The 17,823-nt window shown below is 38.1% G+C and overlaps 1 protein-coding gene across 2 annotated transcripts in view; it reads right to left on the bottom strand.

Moving 5' to 3' along the window:
* Nucleotides 1-17,823, bottom strand: part of SMC1B (structural maintenance of chromosomes 1B) — a 31,858-nt gene that overhangs the window by 13,828 nt on the left and 207 nt on the right. Inside the window, exons 1-14 of one of the 2 annotated variants that reach the window (XM_023919073.2) lie at nt 17,462-17,810; nt 15,501-15,689; nt 14,857-14,969; nt 13,939-14,142; nt 13,302-13,540; nt 12,570-12,828; nt 11,463-11,603; nt 9,609-9,691; nt 8,934-9,141; nt 6,494-6,679; nt 3,862-4,041; nt 2,714-2,860; nt 2,006-2,143; nt 1,411-1,527 (exon numbers count right to left, since the gene is read on the bottom strand). In XM_023919073.2, the coding sequence (XP_023774841.2) occupies nt 1,411-1,527; nt 2,006-2,143; nt 2,714-2,860; nt 3,862-4,041; nt 6,494-6,679; nt 8,934-9,141; nt 9,609-9,691; nt 11,463-11,603; nt 12,570-12,828; nt 13,302-13,540; nt 13,939-14,142; nt 14,857-14,969; nt 15,501-15,689; nt 17,462-17,570 (2,313 nt within the window). In that variant the 5' untranslated portion in view covers nt 17,571-17,810. Of the gene's footprint in view, nt 1-1,410; nt 1,528-2,005; nt 2,144-2,713; nt 2,861-3,861; nt 4,042-6,493; nt 6,680-8,933; nt 9,142-9,608; nt 9,692-11,462; nt 11,604-12,569; nt 12,829-13,301; nt 13,541-13,938; nt 14,143-14,856; nt 14,970-15,500; nt 15,690-17,461; nt 17,811-17,823 lie in introns of those variants that run through there. The other variant, XM_086885351.1, reaches the window with a different exon arrangement.

The following is a 17,823-nucleotide window of genomic DNA, read 5'->3' as shown; positions in this document are numbered from 1 at the left end:
TACAGCCTGAGTTACTGCAGACAGTGATGAAGAATCTCTCCTTCAACAATATATATTTACACCAGCATCTGAGTCCTGAGCTGTGAATTTTCCAGACAAAATTGCAGAACCATTTTTCCACAGCTTACACCAGACCTTGTTTGACAAGAGCAGGAACAAAGGTAGCTTCAAGACACAGGTAGAGATGAGGTGCGCATTTCCCCAAGAGGTCAGTCACTGCCTACTCTAGTAGAACACAGCAAGAAACCCTGCTTGGCATTGTGTTAGGTTTTACTAACAGTCCCCTCACTAAATGCCTTTAGTCTCTTCATGACAACCCTGCTCTGCAATCTTTCCATTGTTTGTACGGACTCTTCTGGGGACCACTGGAAGATCAGTAAATTACAGGGAAACTGAGGGATGGGATGGCAGAAGTGTCTACACAAAAAAACCTGAAAAACCTAAGTGGCAGATCAAATACCACAGACTTTTCCTGTTGCTGATAGGAAGCAGACAGGAAAAGATTCTAAAGACAAAAGCTGTTTAGTACTGTAACAGAAAATTTATTTGGACAAGTGGGGATAGAACAAGATCTCCAAGCTCTCCATCCCCTACACCTCAAAAGAGAGGGTGAGCGAAGAACACTGTTATATCCCAGGCTAGTTCCATCTTCCATGAACTGGACTTGAATACAGGTATACAACAGCCTTAAAAAAACCCTACAAAATACCAAAACAAGCCCCAAAAACACAACATGCAAAAAACACAAAAGAACCTTCTTCCCACCTGAGAAAGAAAAAAACAAACAAAATCAAAAGAAGAAAACCTCTACAGAACCAAAAAAAACCCCCAAAACAGTCAAATAAGAATTTTGGTGACGATCATCACACACAACTCAGCCACTCTCCCAGGGTAATCACAGCACAGAGAAAACCCAAGAATAAATACCAGCTACTTCCCAAGAGAAATGAACTATGCTATCAGACTATGCTATTTTTCATCTACTTTCTAAGCACACAGGGCATCCCCCAGACATGTCACCTGTAGAGTTCAGAACAAAGCCCTCTTGCAGTGCTGAGGATTGTTTTCAGCTCTAGAAAGCTGTACATATTAAGCAAAGCTTCATCTGTTTGAGACATAGATGGATTTCGTTTTGGCTGGATTTGTGTTTAGCACTTGACAGTCACAGAACTTTGACTTTGAAGGAAGCTGATTTGCAAAGCCATGATTGGTATACACTAACATTCTCTGTTCACAGCTATCTTGGTAAGAAAGGCAGAGGAGGTAGAAAGGTTGCTGCAATAATTTCCAAGCCTTGTTTTTACAAAGCAGTTTACAAAGTTAAAAGTTGCCGAAGTCTAAATATCAGTAAAACATAAGTTTCTGTAGCCCAGTATCATGAACTCTCTAAGCTCTGATAGAAGGCATTACCTCATTAATATTTTTCTGAAATTCTTCTATTTTTTCTTTTCTTTGTACTACTCCTTCATTCAGCATATCATACTGAGCCTCAATATTTACCAGTTCACTTTCCAGTTTTGATTTTTCCTAGATAGAAAGGAAAAAGATAGTAATTTTTCTTAATAGGATGATCAACTTTCTAGAAATTAAGAGACAGCTCTGTTCCAGGTTAGCCGTTTTTTCTGATTAAAAATATAAAATATTTTCTTCTCAAATGTCACTTAACCACCAATACTCCCAATCTGCATGTAAGAATTACAGCTTTAACAAGCAGAAAAGCAAACTAAGTACCACATAAAGCACACTTTGACTTACAGGCTTCTGAAGGCTACTAAATGATAAACCACGCTTACCAGAAATTCAGGTTTTAAAACCACAATAGAAAAAGCTTCATGTAAAGTACTCTGCAATTTTGTTTTTCATATTTTATCAATTCCTTGGTTGTAACTGCTTTATGTAAAACTTTAACTAAATAAAACTATGTAAGGAAGTAGTATTGCTTTATTAGCAATTGCAGTTTAAAGCAATTATTAAACATGAAAATTATAAAAACTTAATACTATACCATGAAGAGATTAGCAAGATGTTTCTTCCTAATAAGGTCTAATTCAGCCTGTGAATATTTAAGTCGTGTCTGAGTTCCGTGGCACTGAGCACGCAATTGCTTCAAGTCGGCCTCCTTCCGTCTGGTCTTCATTAAGTCCTGGAAAGGTGTTATGGTAGGAGAAAAAGCTTTTTAAACAAAAAGTTTATTTGAAAATTATTTGTTTTTCGCATTTTAAAGCTAGCCTCACTGATGTAGGCCTCATTCAAGGTAAAGGCTGACAGGACAGGTCATATTCAACATTAATATTGTAATGGATTTAATTTCTCCCCAGAAAGTATCTGCTCACAGATTACATTACAACTCTATCCCTCTTAAAAAAAAGCCAACACTAAAGGTATGACAAATCATTTTACACTGGCAGGTTTTGGTTCATGCCAACATTCCCATGTTGACACAATCACATTGTCATTTTCACTACAAGCCTTCAACTTTTTCCCATAAGGAGCTTGGACCAACAGTGTTCTCCTTTATTTTCGCTTGCAAGCTAAGAACCACAGCTAAGAACTGAGACACAGAATTCATTATTAACAAGAGGATGAACAGCTATTATGTCCAGTCTGCATCTTCTAGAAGATTTGCACATTACATTTTTTAGAAAATTACCTTCCCAGAGGTGAATTAAGTTAGAGCATGACTTTTGCAGTTAAGTGCTTTTAAGAGACCTACCTTTAACTCATTAATCAAGCTATCTCTTCTTTCTTTCATTTTACTCATTTCTTTCTCATCCCAACATCTAGCTTTAAATCTTAAATCACTTGATCCTCCAGAAATCACTCCAGATTTCAAAAATAAAGTTCCATCAAGAGCCACTGTCTGGAAGAAAACAAGTTATATCCAAACAAATCTGAAAAAAATCCCAGCCAAAATATCCCATGCACTAGTGCCCAAGATATGGTAGTTAAACAAGTAACTACCACATTTGAGTTGGACTCAAATTTTTCTTTTTCTCTTCCAAACCTGCTAACAAGAGGACATGTGAAGTAAAGAGAAAGGTCTGTTGTTTCTCAGTAGTAATCATATTTTGGTATTAGTGTAAATGATCAGAACATAAAATGAAATTGTATCATTTCTTTGCGTATAGTCCTTTGTATTACACTTGCACTTAAAAGGTGTAGAACAGACACCTTTTAAACTTGTTTTTTTTCCATGTTGACCGAGCAACATGGTAACAGAGTAAAGGCAAACAGCTTGTTTGTAGAGTGAAAGTGTAAATTTTAGTAAAGAACATGAATGTTTTTGTGAATTTCAAGTAAAAATGACTTCACACTCACCTTTCAACTTAAAGCTGTCTTAATCATAATTTTAGAAGGTTTAGTAAGCAAATAAAATACTGTCTGCAGCAACAGAGACAGGAATAAGAAGAAAGAACTACAGGAAGCAACAGAGAAGCTTCCAGTCATTGACAAAATCCATATCTATAACCAAGAGATTCTGGCAGATATTTAAAAATATTTTGAAAACATTTCCTTAAATAAAGTCTTGCAAGATTAAGTCTGTATTTTTAAGTAAGACAGTTTTAAAAGCAGGGTTATCCATCCCTCCTACTCCTCATCACAAGGACCATACCAAGAATCCTATTCGGACACCAACCTTTAATTTGCCTCCACATTTTCCCAAGAAACTGCTTCAACTTACTATCAGAGGAAAAATACAGCCATGTGAAGTATCTAGTGATTTGTTTCTGTGGGATTAGACAGCATAGTATGAACTCTGTGTTTATCTGCAATACTCCAGCTTGTTCACAGAAGAATTATTTAATGACATCAAACACATAACTACAATGAAAACATATGCAGCAAACTTCAGCCTCTTACTTTCAGCCTCACTGGTCCATCAAATGCAATGTGTTTGGCTTCCTTAACTGTTTCACAGATCAAGGCATTCCCACTCACAAACTGAATCACTTTTTTCAGTGGAGCAAATTGTGTTTGTACAACATCCACCATCATTTTAGCTCCTTTTATCTCCCTTAGCTTCTCATTAATTGGTTTAACCTGTAAAACAAACAAGCAGTGTTTAGAATCCATGTTGTTACAGCACAGCATGTTCAAGTCTGAGTAGTCTGGGGACAGGATGTACAAATCAATGAACCAGGGAGCTCCATCACTGGAAGACTAGAAACAGATCTGGGGTTTATGTTCTCTGTACACCATTGTCCTTCAATCTGCATAACCTAATGCATTACTATTTATGATGGCATTAAGATACTATTGTATAACCTGTGCATCAAATCAAAGGACACCAATGCATGGAGAATAAACAAGAGAATTCATGCTCTGTGTGCAGTTGCAAGGCTACCACCTTGCCCAGAAAAGCTGTGGCTGCCCCATCCCTCCAAGTGTTCAAGACCAGGGGGTACAAGCAACCTGGTCTATTGGAAGGTGTCTTTGCCCACGGCAAGGGTGGAACTGGATGAGCTTTAAGATCCATTCTAAACCAAACCAGTTTGTGATTCTATGATTTTTGGGGTCAAGGAGACATGGTTGCATAGTTCCTATAGCACACAGTGCCACAGAGGGATAGACTTCTTGGGAAGGAGAGGTGGGGTGGGGGCGAGGAGCTGAAGTTTCCCTTTATGTGAGAGAACAGCTGGAATGCATAGAGGTTTGCCTGGGGAAAGAAGATGCACCATTTGGGAGCTCATAGGTAAGGACTTAGGGGCAGGGTAAAGGTGACAATGGAATGGGTGTCTGCTACAGGCTGCCTGATCATAAAGGGCAGAGGGATGAGGCTTTCTACAGACAGCTGAAAGGACAAGAAAGGGCACAAGCAATCCATGTCATTCCTGAGAAGCACTGAAGACCAATTCTTTGCCCAAGTGACAGATGCTGGAAGGTGGGAACATGAGGTGTGCTATATATCTCATACTCAAAAGGGAGAGGCTTGTAGGGGACGGGAAAGTCGAAAAGCAGTCCTAGCTGCAGTAAGCATGACACAGAAGAAAGAGTTCAGCATCCTGAGAGTAGGAACAAGGGTGAAAGGCAAGCTCACAGCCCTGGACTTTGGCCTCTTCATGGAACAAGGCCCCCAAATGAAGACAGGCCCAAGAATCCTGTTCAGTGTTCAACGATCAGCTCCTCCAGTCTTAAGAATGTTAACGTGAGCAAGAAGTCAAGCAAAAATGCCACAAGGATAAACAAACACAAAAAGGAAACAAAAGGTGGAAGCAGGAACACAAGCAGTCTCATAGGAATACAGAAGCACAATCCAGGCATGCAGGTATGAGGTTAAAAAAGCCAAAACTCAGATGAAACCAAATCTGACAAGGGATGCCACAGAAATGGTGTCTGTAAATACACTTTTGGCACTGTAAATACACAGTCATAAAAGCAAGACTAAGGAAGATGTGAGCTTGCTACTGAATGAGGCAGGGGCCTTGGTGATAAAGCATATAGAATAGATTGAGGTACTGAATTCTTTTCACCTTGGTCTTGCAAGACTAGCCTCTGGGAACCCAAGGGGGAGTCTAGTTCACTTAATCACCTAGTTCTGGGAACCCAAGGCACGAGCCCAAGGGGGAGTCTAGAACATAAAGACATTGCGAGAAGAGGATCAGTTCAGGCAAACTTAAGCAAATTGCATGCATGTAAATGTGCAGGTCCTGGTGTGATGCAACCAGCAGAGCTGAAGGATGTCATTACAAGGCCACTTGCAATGTACCTTTGAGTGAGAATGGCAGCTGAACTCAAAGAGGTGCTTAAGGATTAGGGGGAAAACAAGTGTCTTTCCTGTGCTCAAAAAGGGGCAAGGAGGAGGACCCAAGGACTGTCAGCCTCATGTTGATTGTGGAAAAGCAACTTGTGGATTGTGGATAGAGCAACTTATCCTAGAAACCAGCTTCAGGCACATGAACACAAAATCCTGGAGAAGTACTCAGCATGGATTCACTAAGTCAGTCATACAGGATCAACAACACCCTGACACAACAGAAATGACTGGCCTGGCAGACCAGGGGAGAACAGCGAATATTTCCCACCCAGACTTCAGAGAGGCTTTTAACACACACTGCCTCCCCTAAGGTTGTCATGGAGAAGCTGATGAAATAGGGTCTGGATGAACAGTGAGATGAATTGAAAACTCTCTGAACAGACAAGCCCACAGGATGGTGACTGGTAGACAAAGCCCAGCTGGAGGCCAGTAGGTAGCCATGTCAATACTGGGACTGATCCTGTTTAATGCCTTCATTAATTAACTGGATGACAGGGAAGAATGTACCCTCAGCATCTACTGATCACAAAAAACTGTGAGGAATAGCTGATATGCCCAGATGTTCATGCTGCCATCCATATGGACCTTAGCTGGCTGGCAAAGCAGCCTCATGAAATTCACTTCCCAAGTCCTGTGCTTTAACACTTAAGCCGATTTCAGTTAAACTTAAATGAACCAGTATCAAGACTTGTAAGTGTATTAGCTTGCTGGTGACAGGAAAAAGAAAAACATACTTACATCAAGGTAATCCAAAGCAAGAAAAGTTTCAGGTTCAGCTCGTTCTTGTTTTAGGAACCGAATGCAATCTCTTGCTGTTTTTTCAGTGGCAACAACAATAGCAGTCATGTATTTGCTGAATACCTTGGTAACAGCAAGCTGGTATTTTTTATGAATAGGATGACACAGGTCAAGTAATCTTCCAAACTGAAGATTAAAATACAGAGAAATATTAATATTTTAGATATAAAAAAATGTTTTTGCATACAAGATATATTTTCCTCTTAGTGCTTCAGTACTACATATCTACCAGCTGCCCTCTCTCACAACAGCTGTACATCAGAAAAAGCCAGAAATCATAGCAGTTATCAACCCAACTTATAAAGCCTGCCTTCAGAATCTGGAAGGATCTCATTTTTTCCTCAAAGGTTACAGGTACATATCTATGCGTTACTGAGAATCACTTTCATACATTTCTAGAAGCATGCAGAGCTAGCAAAGTTAACAAAGTTATCTAAGCAGGCTTTTTGGAGAGTAAGAAGAATCTAACACTAAGTAAGATCTTAAAACGACAATAACATCTTAAATAAATAGACCGGTTACCTGCAAAATGGCAGCAAGAGGTACCATTCCAGTTTCAACCCCAAAAGGAGGGAGCATGAAAAGCAAAAGAACTACTTTCCTTGTACTGCATAGTCCAAATAATCTAGCCTCTTTTGCCATGTGTTGAAATAACACCTCCAGAGAGAAAATAAATTATAGTTCTTTGTTGTACATGCTCCCTAAAGATTTTTATTTCTTTTCTGTAATTATAGGCAGAGTTGAGCTTTTTCTGAATGATCAAACCTACTGATGCACAGTCTGAACATTATTACCTGTGAATTCACATAAAACCAATTTTCCTGCTTCTTGACATATGGCTACTCATCTCTTCTTGCATACCTACAGTTTTATTATCAAATTCAGTACCTGCAGAGTTCACCCACCATTATAAGCATGTTTTAACAAAACAGAAGCTGTAAGATGGATGTAGGAACTGAACATTTAGAAGCTGTCATTTTTGCCCATGAAATCCAGAAGACCAATGCAAAGATTTCCTTCATTCCGCCAGCAGACCAGAAGACAAAATGTGTCTTGACCCCTCTATCCTAAAACTGTGATTTAGGTTGTGTTCACTCATGTGGAATTAGTACACCCAAGCATTAAGGAGCAGTTCAGAAACAACTGTGTTGCCTCAGTGTGCTGGTGTTGGCAAAACTACTGCAGGAACAAGGGTAACTGAAGCAGACAGCACTAAGGCCTTCCTGTAATAGGATAGTTCATGCAATTAATTTGACTTCTCATTTTTGTTAGAAACCATCCCATCTCTAAGTACTCTTAAATTTGCAGTTCCTACAGGAAAATCACAGAATATTCCTCAACACCTACCTTCCCTAAGCCAAAAAGGCATCACCACCTGATCCAGCCCTTTTCAAACAGGAATATAAAACAGAGTGAGCAAAAAGAGGTAAGCCAATCAAGTATTTGATTTTTTTTAGCATGCTTGCTAACTTGGATGAAAAAATTCTGAAGAACAGCTGAAAAGCAGATTTCTTACTCTTTGGAGAAAACAGGATCAGATGCTTGCCATATTCTGAGGTTTTTGCAAAAGACCAAGAAGCCAAAAAACAACTGAAAACATTTTACTTTTCATGTTCTAAAGGCAACACTGAAAAGTTGGGTAAACATCAAAAAAAAAAGACTGCCAGCTTGCACATCTCAAATGACCATGTATATCAAGAGGCATCAATTACACCGAGTCATACTCAGAGGCCAACTATTTAACTAATTGTATTTATTAAAAATTTCCTATTTGAAATGGTTTTTAGTGTTGGACTCTATCTTTTTAATGTCACTAAAAAGATATAAAGATGCTTCATACACCAATTAACGTATGCTGACAATTCAGAATCAACAGACAAAACCCTTAATGGCATTACTGAAGTGTAATTTAAGGAAAATACGTAAACTAACCTAACTTATAAGCAAGGACAGATCATTTGATAATATAAAAATTGTCTTTCAGAAGCAGTATTTGGAATTTATTCTGGAATAAATGGTCTCACGGCTAATCTTCCCATTCAGTTGCTCAAAATAACAAAGTCAAAAAGGAGGACAGAAGAAAACAAAACCAAATAAGGAAAAAATGAATTAATTGAACATCACTAAATCACACAAGAGATCAAAATTACTGTTTGATGCAAGCAGTAATGCCTGTATTTTTTGAACCTGTGAAAAATAATGACAGTATATGCTACAATTCTACCAGTAATACTATTTCATCAAGTACATTCAAAATCAAGAACAAAACTTAAACGATATTACAGACTGTCCAATTTACTCCAGCTGCTTACTCAGTCTAATGCAGAACTTTTAAGTCTTAACTCCAAAATAAAGCATTTAAATTAGGCTATTCCATTACCACAGAATCTGGATACAGCCTTTTTAGACTTTCCAAGATCTCTGCTCTCATCTGCTCACGCCTTCCTTCATGGTAATCCATTTTGGCATTCTGCAGTTCACCAACTGTTCTGTTCAAGTCTTCGTTCACTTCAGCCATTCGTATTGTTGCATTCTCAATTTCCTTAGCCAGCACTTCCTCCTGCTGTTTTTTTTCTGTTAATGATCCACTTTGAACAGAAGCAAAAATAAAAAGCAATTCACAATTTCATTTATACACACTTTCAGTATAAATTAAGGTCATTCTGCAGTCACCTATCTTCACAACGAGTAAGTATCAGGCAGAAGGCAAGACCCAAGCTTTGCTAATACACAATGTAAATATTAATGCTTTCTGGAGCAGCACAACTACAAAACTGTCCTGTTTCCTTGCTCAGAATTTGTACAATAATAGTCCCATCCCACTGTAACGTAACTTGTGAGAAATTACAGAACTAATTCAAATGAAACATGGATTAGTCATCATACTTCCTACTTTATTTTGACAGCTTAAGTGACTGAAATAATAAAATTAGTAAGACTTCTAGTTGTTATTAAAACCTCAAAGAAAGTAATTAGAAGGAAATAGAAACCTGCTATGTTTTGAAAATGATTAACACCCAAGAAATCCAGTTAGCTTTTAATTTTTTACACATACATGCATATTTTAGTATATTCTTCCAACTTCTCTATGCGTTTTTCATGCTCTTCTACCTGTTCCACAGTCTGTTTTATGGTTTCCTATGCAGTCACAAATAGAATGTGTTAAAAATAAACCAGAGCAAAATGACAGTTTTAAGATATACAACTCTACATTCAGAACAAGTACTGAGATAGATCTTTTCTTCTTTATTGCCATTTTATGGTGAACTAACAGCATCTCTTTTGCAACAGTGGGTGCCAAGCTGAACCTGAATAAGTACTATTGGGAAATTATTTTACCAAGGCCATTATTAGATTTTTCCATGTTCAGCGACAGTTCAGGGAAAGCCTTTTCAGCACAGAGAATCATGACACCAATAAATAAAAGAAAACTTTAAACAAAGAGCCAGGAAATTATAGTCTTGAAACAGAAGATGTCCTGATCTTGGCCCTGCATCAATAGCTTTTTCCAAAGAAGTTGACAGTTTTCCAAACTGACACAAAACATTGTAGTAAAAAAACCCCACCAATGCCAAAACAAGAACTTTCAATTACTCAAATTTATTAAAAACACATTAACTGAAGCAAGTGCAGAGGAAAAAAAATACAGCTACCTACACAGTTTATTAAGCCTTAATTTAACTCCTGAACTCCTTGTGACCTTTTAAATAGTTCTAGGGATGGAGAGCTAACTTCTTACCCACTGCAATGTTTGCATATTCATATTCCATGCACTCTTAAGTATTCCTTATTCCTTTCTCAACAACACAATGAGACTTGCTCAATTTAAGAAGCACAGGCAATGGAATTTTTTTCATTTTTACATACTAACTAAATTTTCCTGGTAACTAGTAATTCAAAAAGAAATAGTATTTAATAAAGGAAAAACAGATGTACAAATATTAGCTTAGCTCTTATGGTAAGGATAATTTTATATCCTCATAAATCTGGAGCAAAATATAGACTTTTCCATAGAAAAAAAGTTTGTATGTCCAAGAATGAGGTGTTTGGAACTCTATCACTCGTAAAGTCTCATATGATACATTTCTAAGCTTTCTAAACAGTTATCTCCCTCAACCTTGACTGTACTTAAATGCTGAAGAAATGCATGTTGACTCTCTAACATAGGTGATAAAAATGCAATTTAGCACAGTTTGAAAAAAATCAAACCACCAAAAACAAGTAGAAAATCCTGAACACCCAACAGGACAAGGTTTCCAGCAAAACAGAAATCATCAGCTGAGCTTCTGCCCTTTTCATTTCTATCAGAAGCAAACATCAGGCATAGTAACCAAGCCAGAGTGAAAAATGTACATATTTTATTGTTACATGCTGGGATCTGCAATGATAAAAGATATCAGAATCAAAATGACTGCAACTGTATTCACACAAAAAAACTGCCTCTGAAGTGCAAGGTAACAGTGGACACAGATTTTTCCCACTACAATACATTCTTACACACAACTGACCCTAAAACCATCTCAGCTGTGATCAAAATACACCTCTGCAGGGAGTGACTGTCATACACATACACAAAGGCAGTGGGAAACCTCGGAAAGACTACGCTTACAAAACCAGAAACTGATGACAGTTAAGCCAACATTCTGAATAATTGTAAAATATCAGAGCCAAAGCTTTCAAATCTAAATCCTCAGTGTGGGCCCACACAAACTATTTCTGAACAAATTTAGAGGCCATTTTGCTAAACCTGCTGCAACACAGAGACTGAATTAACACTTGCAATGTACCTTTTCTGCTGAGGATTTTATTACATCAGAGCATTGAACACATTTATATACACAGTTATACCAGAGGAAGGGCAGAGAGACATTTTTCTCCTAAAAAACCAATTCTAGTTTGATACAGATACCTCAATTTCATTTTTCTTCCTGCGATTAAGTTTCAGCCTTTCTTGATCTCCTTTATCTTCCCAACGAAGTTTTTCTAGCTGCTGGGCTAGAGTAGCTACTTTCTTTCTTGCCATTTCCTTTAGCTCTTTGTACACCTCTAACTGAACAAAAGGGAATTAAAAAAAAAATCACTCCTTGGAAAGTGAGAAGACTCATGTTGTTACAGCCTTAAGGAACTTTACCTACCTAAACTTTATAAAATTACCCAGTTCTCAAGAAGACTCTTCTGGCTAGTGACTGCATTATAACAAGCTGTATTTTTTTTAGAGTAAGACTCAACCCAAAGCTTACACCTAATAGTTCTCACCTACAGTCTTTTTTCAGCCTTCTCTATTACTCTTTTTGTTCAGGGAACCTTATAGTACTTCCCATTCAATCTGAAAGTTAACAGTCAGTTTTTGCATAGCCCAAAATTAGTGCAATATTTTCAGCATTCTCATGATATTAGAAAAATTCATATAGTAAGTGAAATATAAATATTTTTAACAAATCTGCTAAGTGATGACTAACTGACCAAACGCCTTTAAAATGCAGTGCAGGAATATTCACAAACTAAACTAACAACCCTGCAGGTTCTCCATTAATTGATCAGAAACTACTTTAAGGAGAAGACAGTGGAAAAAACCTATCACATAGTTCTACAAACATTCATGGCCATATGGCTGTAAAGACAGCTTCTTCTGAAGTAAACTTACTATCAAGGGATGTAGCCTTTTCCTTCTCAAATGAGCCACCCCTGTTTCAGACTCAGACCCACAGCAGATGGTATGTATGCTATAAGGTCTGGTTTACTTTTCTGTCTTCATTGGTTTTCCCTAATTGATACAGCAGATAAAAAGCCAGTTCTCAAAAATCACTCACCCTGAGACCCTCACAAATGTTTTCTGTCCTACCCTTCCAAAATATATCATGTGTCTAAATAAAACTTGGAATTTTGGCTTTGTTTCAGTTCAAGGGCAAAAGGATCACTAAAAATCACAGATCATTGGTGAAATAATGGTTTCTGTGCTATCAGGAGTATTTTTGGACTTCTCTAGCAAACAGTACTTTTGGGCCTCCTGGCTCACCTGACTTTCTCCCAGCTCAATATCTGCTGCTCTCTGCATTCTCTCTTCTTTGGTTTTCTCCTCAAACGCTCTCCATGCCTTCTCAATATCATTCAATTCTCTCTCTAGTTCTTCTATGTTCTGCTTTTCCTTATTACAGAATTTCTCCTTGTCCCTTAGAGATTTTTTAGACATTTCTACTTTCTTGATTTGGTAGGATGTGTTTTCCTTTGCTTTTATATAGAGAGGTCTCTGCTGAATCAGTGATGCTTCCAGAGTCCTAAAAAACAAAACCAGAAACAAACCCAAAACAACCAACCCCCACAAGACACAGACAAAACAAAGACAAGGGAAAAGGGGAGAAAGGGAAGACAGAAAAGACACCCCTCCCCCCCGCTGACCACATATGCAAACTGTCAGTTTTAAAATGTAAAATTGGGACTTACACTGTGGGTGTACCCATAGAGGATTTTTTTTTTTAAACCACTGAAATTAGTAATTTTAGAAGTGAAACATAACCTCCTAAATTTTAATCTCAAGCAAATATTTATATAATGAAATATGTATCTAGGCATGGTAGAGGAGGTAAAAACCATTTCTGGATTTTACTTCAAAGAACTTCTAGGAAGGAACTGACTTCCATAGCACTGGGCTATCACCCAAATTTTTACCAGGAAATGCACACCTGCCAAGCAACTCCCAGTGCAGATAATGCTTTATTCAACTATCACAGAATGTGACTGGAAAACCTACTTCATTTCTTTTTCCATATGCTGTTGGTCCCTGTTTAGTACCCCAAGCATTTTTTTCTTGACTTTAAATGAATCTTCTGCAGTAGAAAGAGACTCTTTCTTGATATGAGCCTCCATATTCTTTTCATCCAAATTGTTTTTCAGAAAGTCAACTTGTTTTTCATTGTGATAAAGCTGAAAAAGCTGCAGCTGTATCCTTTCGTCCTCCAGTTCCTTGATTAGCATCTGGTAATGCTCTGCCTATCAACATAAAAATTTAATTAATAGTTTATAAAAACTATTTTCCATCATTAGCAGTCTAACTTCAAGCCAAAAGTGATGTAACATGACGTACAAGTAGCTGTAATTGCAGTAATGGTCACTAATCATAAAACTCAAACATTTACGTGAATGATTAATTAATTATACTGGCAAGCCTATACTTTCTTTTCTTTAGATTACATGTATTCCTCTACCTTTTCAAATTATACTGAATTATTATCTAGTATGCCATACTGAAAGAAACTACTAGACTAAAACCAACAGAAGTTTGTCAGCTTGTTTCATTGGCTTGTTGTGTTTTTTTAAACACTATTGAAGTTCAGAGGAGATGCAAAGTCTGGCAATTTAGCATGAAAAATTGAGTAACTTGAAGTTACCTCCTCTTTTTCCACCTTTGCTTGTTTGCGTTCTGCTGCCACACTTTTTTTCTTGTTATAATTAAACTGTGCATCCTCTTCTGCTTGCTGCATTTTCTTCTTCTTTCGTTCATAGTCTTCAGCATATTCCCATGAATTACTAATTTGCTCAAAAAGTTGAGTTCTCTCCTTTGGCTTTTTCATTGCAATTGATTCTACTGTTCCCTAAACCAAAATTGAAAATAAATATATTATGCAGCACTGTAGGTGAATATGATGCATTTTGAATTTAAGAGTGTAACGTATAGACCTCTGTATATATTCATGGTGAACACAGCTGGGGGAAATGCATCTAGATTTAAAGCCAAGGAAAAATTCAGTGCCAAAATGAGGATCATGTAGCCACTCAGGTTTCTATTAATGTTTCTGTAAAAGGGAAAAAATCCATTCTTCCTTAGATATTTTTGTCAGCAACTCTAAGGAAGATGATTTTGTGAAATGTATTATTCATCAAAAGCTGAAGGCCTATGTCATTAAATTCTAGGAAACTAATAGCTGAATAGAATTTTCAACCCCTTAATCTTAAAAAAAAATCTTTTACATTTTAACACGTCTTTACTAGCAGAATGTTTTAAAATGGAATTACTTTTTTTGTAGCACTCCTACAATTAAATACACTAAGTATTTATACACACCCATACTTTTTTATATATTGTGAATTACAGAAGCACGTCTTCCAGATTAGCTTCACTCTTACTAGTGTATGCATCTACATACAAACCCCATTATTTTGTACTCTTGTAGATCTTGGCAAGGTCAGGAAAAAATATGCTGCCTTGTAGCTGGCTAAAGGTGCTCTCATTTCTATACAATACTTAACTGTGTATTCTATAAAATAACAAGAACCCTTTTTCTTTTGAAAGTTCCTTAAATGCTCACCTGAAAAATAAGGCAATTCCTGGCCTTGACAAGAATGCCTACTTTTTCAAGCTCAGATATGTATGCAGATCGGCTGACAGACTTGTCATTGAAAAGAAACTCAGAGCAACTACCTAAAGGAGGAAAGGAAAAAAAAAAATACTGCTGAAAATGGCTACAACAAAAAAATCCACTGGAAAATAATTAAACTACTGAAATAATTTAACTAAGCAATTCTCTCAAAGCTGACAAGAGATTTCAATCACCCATTTATTCCTTTCAGTAATTTATTTTTTCTGTTTGAAAACTCTAGTTTCTAATTTTAGTACTTTCTAAAGGAACTGGCATAACCTTGCTTATGGTGCTCACACCTGCAGCAAGGTGTCAGACCCCATTTCCTAGAGCCTCCATCATCTACAGATCCCAGGGAAATATCTAGAGACAGCTGTTGAGCAAAGAACATATAATAACTTGTTTAATTTTTTAACCAATTAACCCAAATATATTTTTTTCATTTATAACACTATTAAAATGCTATCTGAAAGGACTATACTAATCTGCCCAACTATGAACTAATATTGGGCATCTGAAATTCCAAGCTGGGTATTTTCTGCCTCCATTTCTTTATACACCAGACAGTACATGCAGCAGAAACTGCTACCTACCACGGATAACTCTTGTAAAAGTTTTTTCTTCCCCATCTTCCTCACAACACACTATCTTCACACTAGCTGTAGAAGAAACAGGTTTTCCAACATGTGCTCCATGAATAAGTTCTCCAACACTTTTAACTCGCAAATTTGATGTCTTTTCACATACCACAAAGCTAACAGCATCCATTATGTTAGATTTTCCTTAAAAAGTAAAAAAAATAAGACATTTTTGACATTACATAAATGGAAGCATTTTATTAAGCATTAAAGACTCCATAGATTTGCCAAATTCTTTGAGAATTCTATTTCTAATTACGTATCTTTTTATTCTTTTAGGAAGAAATTATTCCCTGTGAGGGTGGTAAGATGGTGGCACAGGATGCTCAAAGAAGCTATGGATGCTCCATTCCTGGAAGTGTTTAAGGCCAAGTCAGATGAGGCTTGAAACAACCCGGTCTAGTGGAAGGTGTCCCTGCCCATGACAGGGGGGCTGGAACTAGATGAGATATGAGGTCCCTTCTAACCCAAACCACTCTATGATATTGAGACTTTGAGGAAAAGATGTTGTACATAATAAACATTTTAAAGATGTAAAACACTGGTGGCGGAAAACAAGCCTGTCCATAACAAAAATTATGACAAAACTGATTTATTTCTTCAGCCTTATTGAAGAAGTAATTTGTTTTTCACAGAGCTTCCATGATGAGAGTGTGCCACATCACCCTCCTTCCTTGGCAGCCTGCTTTCTGGAGAGACGTGAGCGAGTTTTATTGTATAAGCACTCCAACTCCAACTTTTCCACTGCAACTCCAGTCTTCTGAAGAATACTAGCACTTTCCCAGATCCATTAACCACAGCAACAAAGCTTGGTCATAGTCCTTCGACAAAAATCCTCTTAATGGAATCTTCTTTTTGTTTTATCCCTTTAGTCTTCAGCATTTCTGCTGACAGCTTAATTACTTTCAGCATTCAACCTTATTACTTCAACAATATTTTGACTTACTCTCAAAAGTATCAGAAAAGAAAGAACACTAGGAGGAAAACAAAGAAATAAAAATACCCAATTCAGAGATTACATAATAGTCACACCTTTTTTCCTTGGATTCATCTATAAAATGTACTCAAATTTAACTGAAAGAGCATCTGGAAAGAGTATCATAATTCTGAGACTTTACAATACAGAACAGTGGAGATAGAATGATAATGAACATGAGAACAATGCTAAATATATTCAACTTCCATTCATAGCTCTTACTTCAATCAGGTAAGTGAGGAAAATACAGGGTCGAAAAATCTGAATTATAAATTAAATCATCAAAACGCTGAACACATCCTTATTGCTCTGTTAAGACAGCACTCGCCTCCTACCACTTTGACAAACAGACTTAAAAATCCCCTCCGTTGAATGGAGCTTTCTGAAGCAGAGATAAAATTTATAGTAGTTCCAGCACCTTGGGATCACGGCCTGGCGCTGGAGCGACAGAGCCCTGCTCGTGTGAGCCCGACTCCACAGCAGCCGCCATTTCGCGCAGCCGCGCTCCCCTCCCCGGAGGAAGCCTAACAAGCCCCACAGACTCCCATCGAGAAGCAGGTTTCCATTAGGTACAGCCCGGACTATTAAACCATCTTTATGTGATCTTTGTAAACTGGGGTGGCCAATACGAGGTGTGCTGTTTGCAAATTGTGCTTTCTGCTCAAGCTGGAAAGCAACAAGTCAACTCGAAATTAAAATTCCATTAACCCACTCCCTCTCTCCCCTCAGCGTGCTCCTGCCCTTCCGCGCTGGAAAAACCTGCACTTTCAGCTAAGAATTAGAGCAGGTACCTCTCCAAGGCTTTATTTGTACTACCCCCCCTTTCAGGTGCACATGAGATTTTCAGCAGGTCCGTGAGGCTGAATACCACCAAACTGAGCCCTCAATGTTGACATCTCATGGAGCAGCTGTCACCTACCCACACACCCACCCACACTACCTGATCCATTGGGCCCGATGATGCAGTTGAACCTCATGAAGGGGCCGATAACCTGCTGCCCCCTCCACGACTTGAAGTCCTTCACCACCAGCAGCTTCAGGTAACCCATCCCCACGGGGAGCCGGGGTTAAGAGGTCCAGAGCTCCACACCTCAACCCCCTCAAAGAGTCGACGAGAATATTTCACCAGTTGGTCTACTAGCAAAAAAAACCCCAAACAAAACCCCCCTTCCACAATTTTATCGCCTCAAAGGCACGGGCGGCCCAGCCCCACCCCGCCCTCACAGCCTGCGCGCCTCGTGCAGTGGCCCCGCCCCGCCGTGCTGCGCCGGTCCCGTTCCCATCGCGACGGGCCGCCTTGTG

This window comes from Cyanistes caeruleus, chromosome 4, assembly GCF_971803275.1.
Source record: "Cyanistes caeruleus chromosome 4, bCyaCae1.hap1.1, whole genome shotgun sequence".
NCBI classification, from domain to species: Eukaryota; Metazoa; Chordata; class Aves; order Passeriformes; family Paridae; genus Cyanistes; species Cyanistes caeruleus.
Note: the sequence above shows the minus strand (reverse complement) of the source record. Positions and strands in the feature narration are given on the sequence as shown.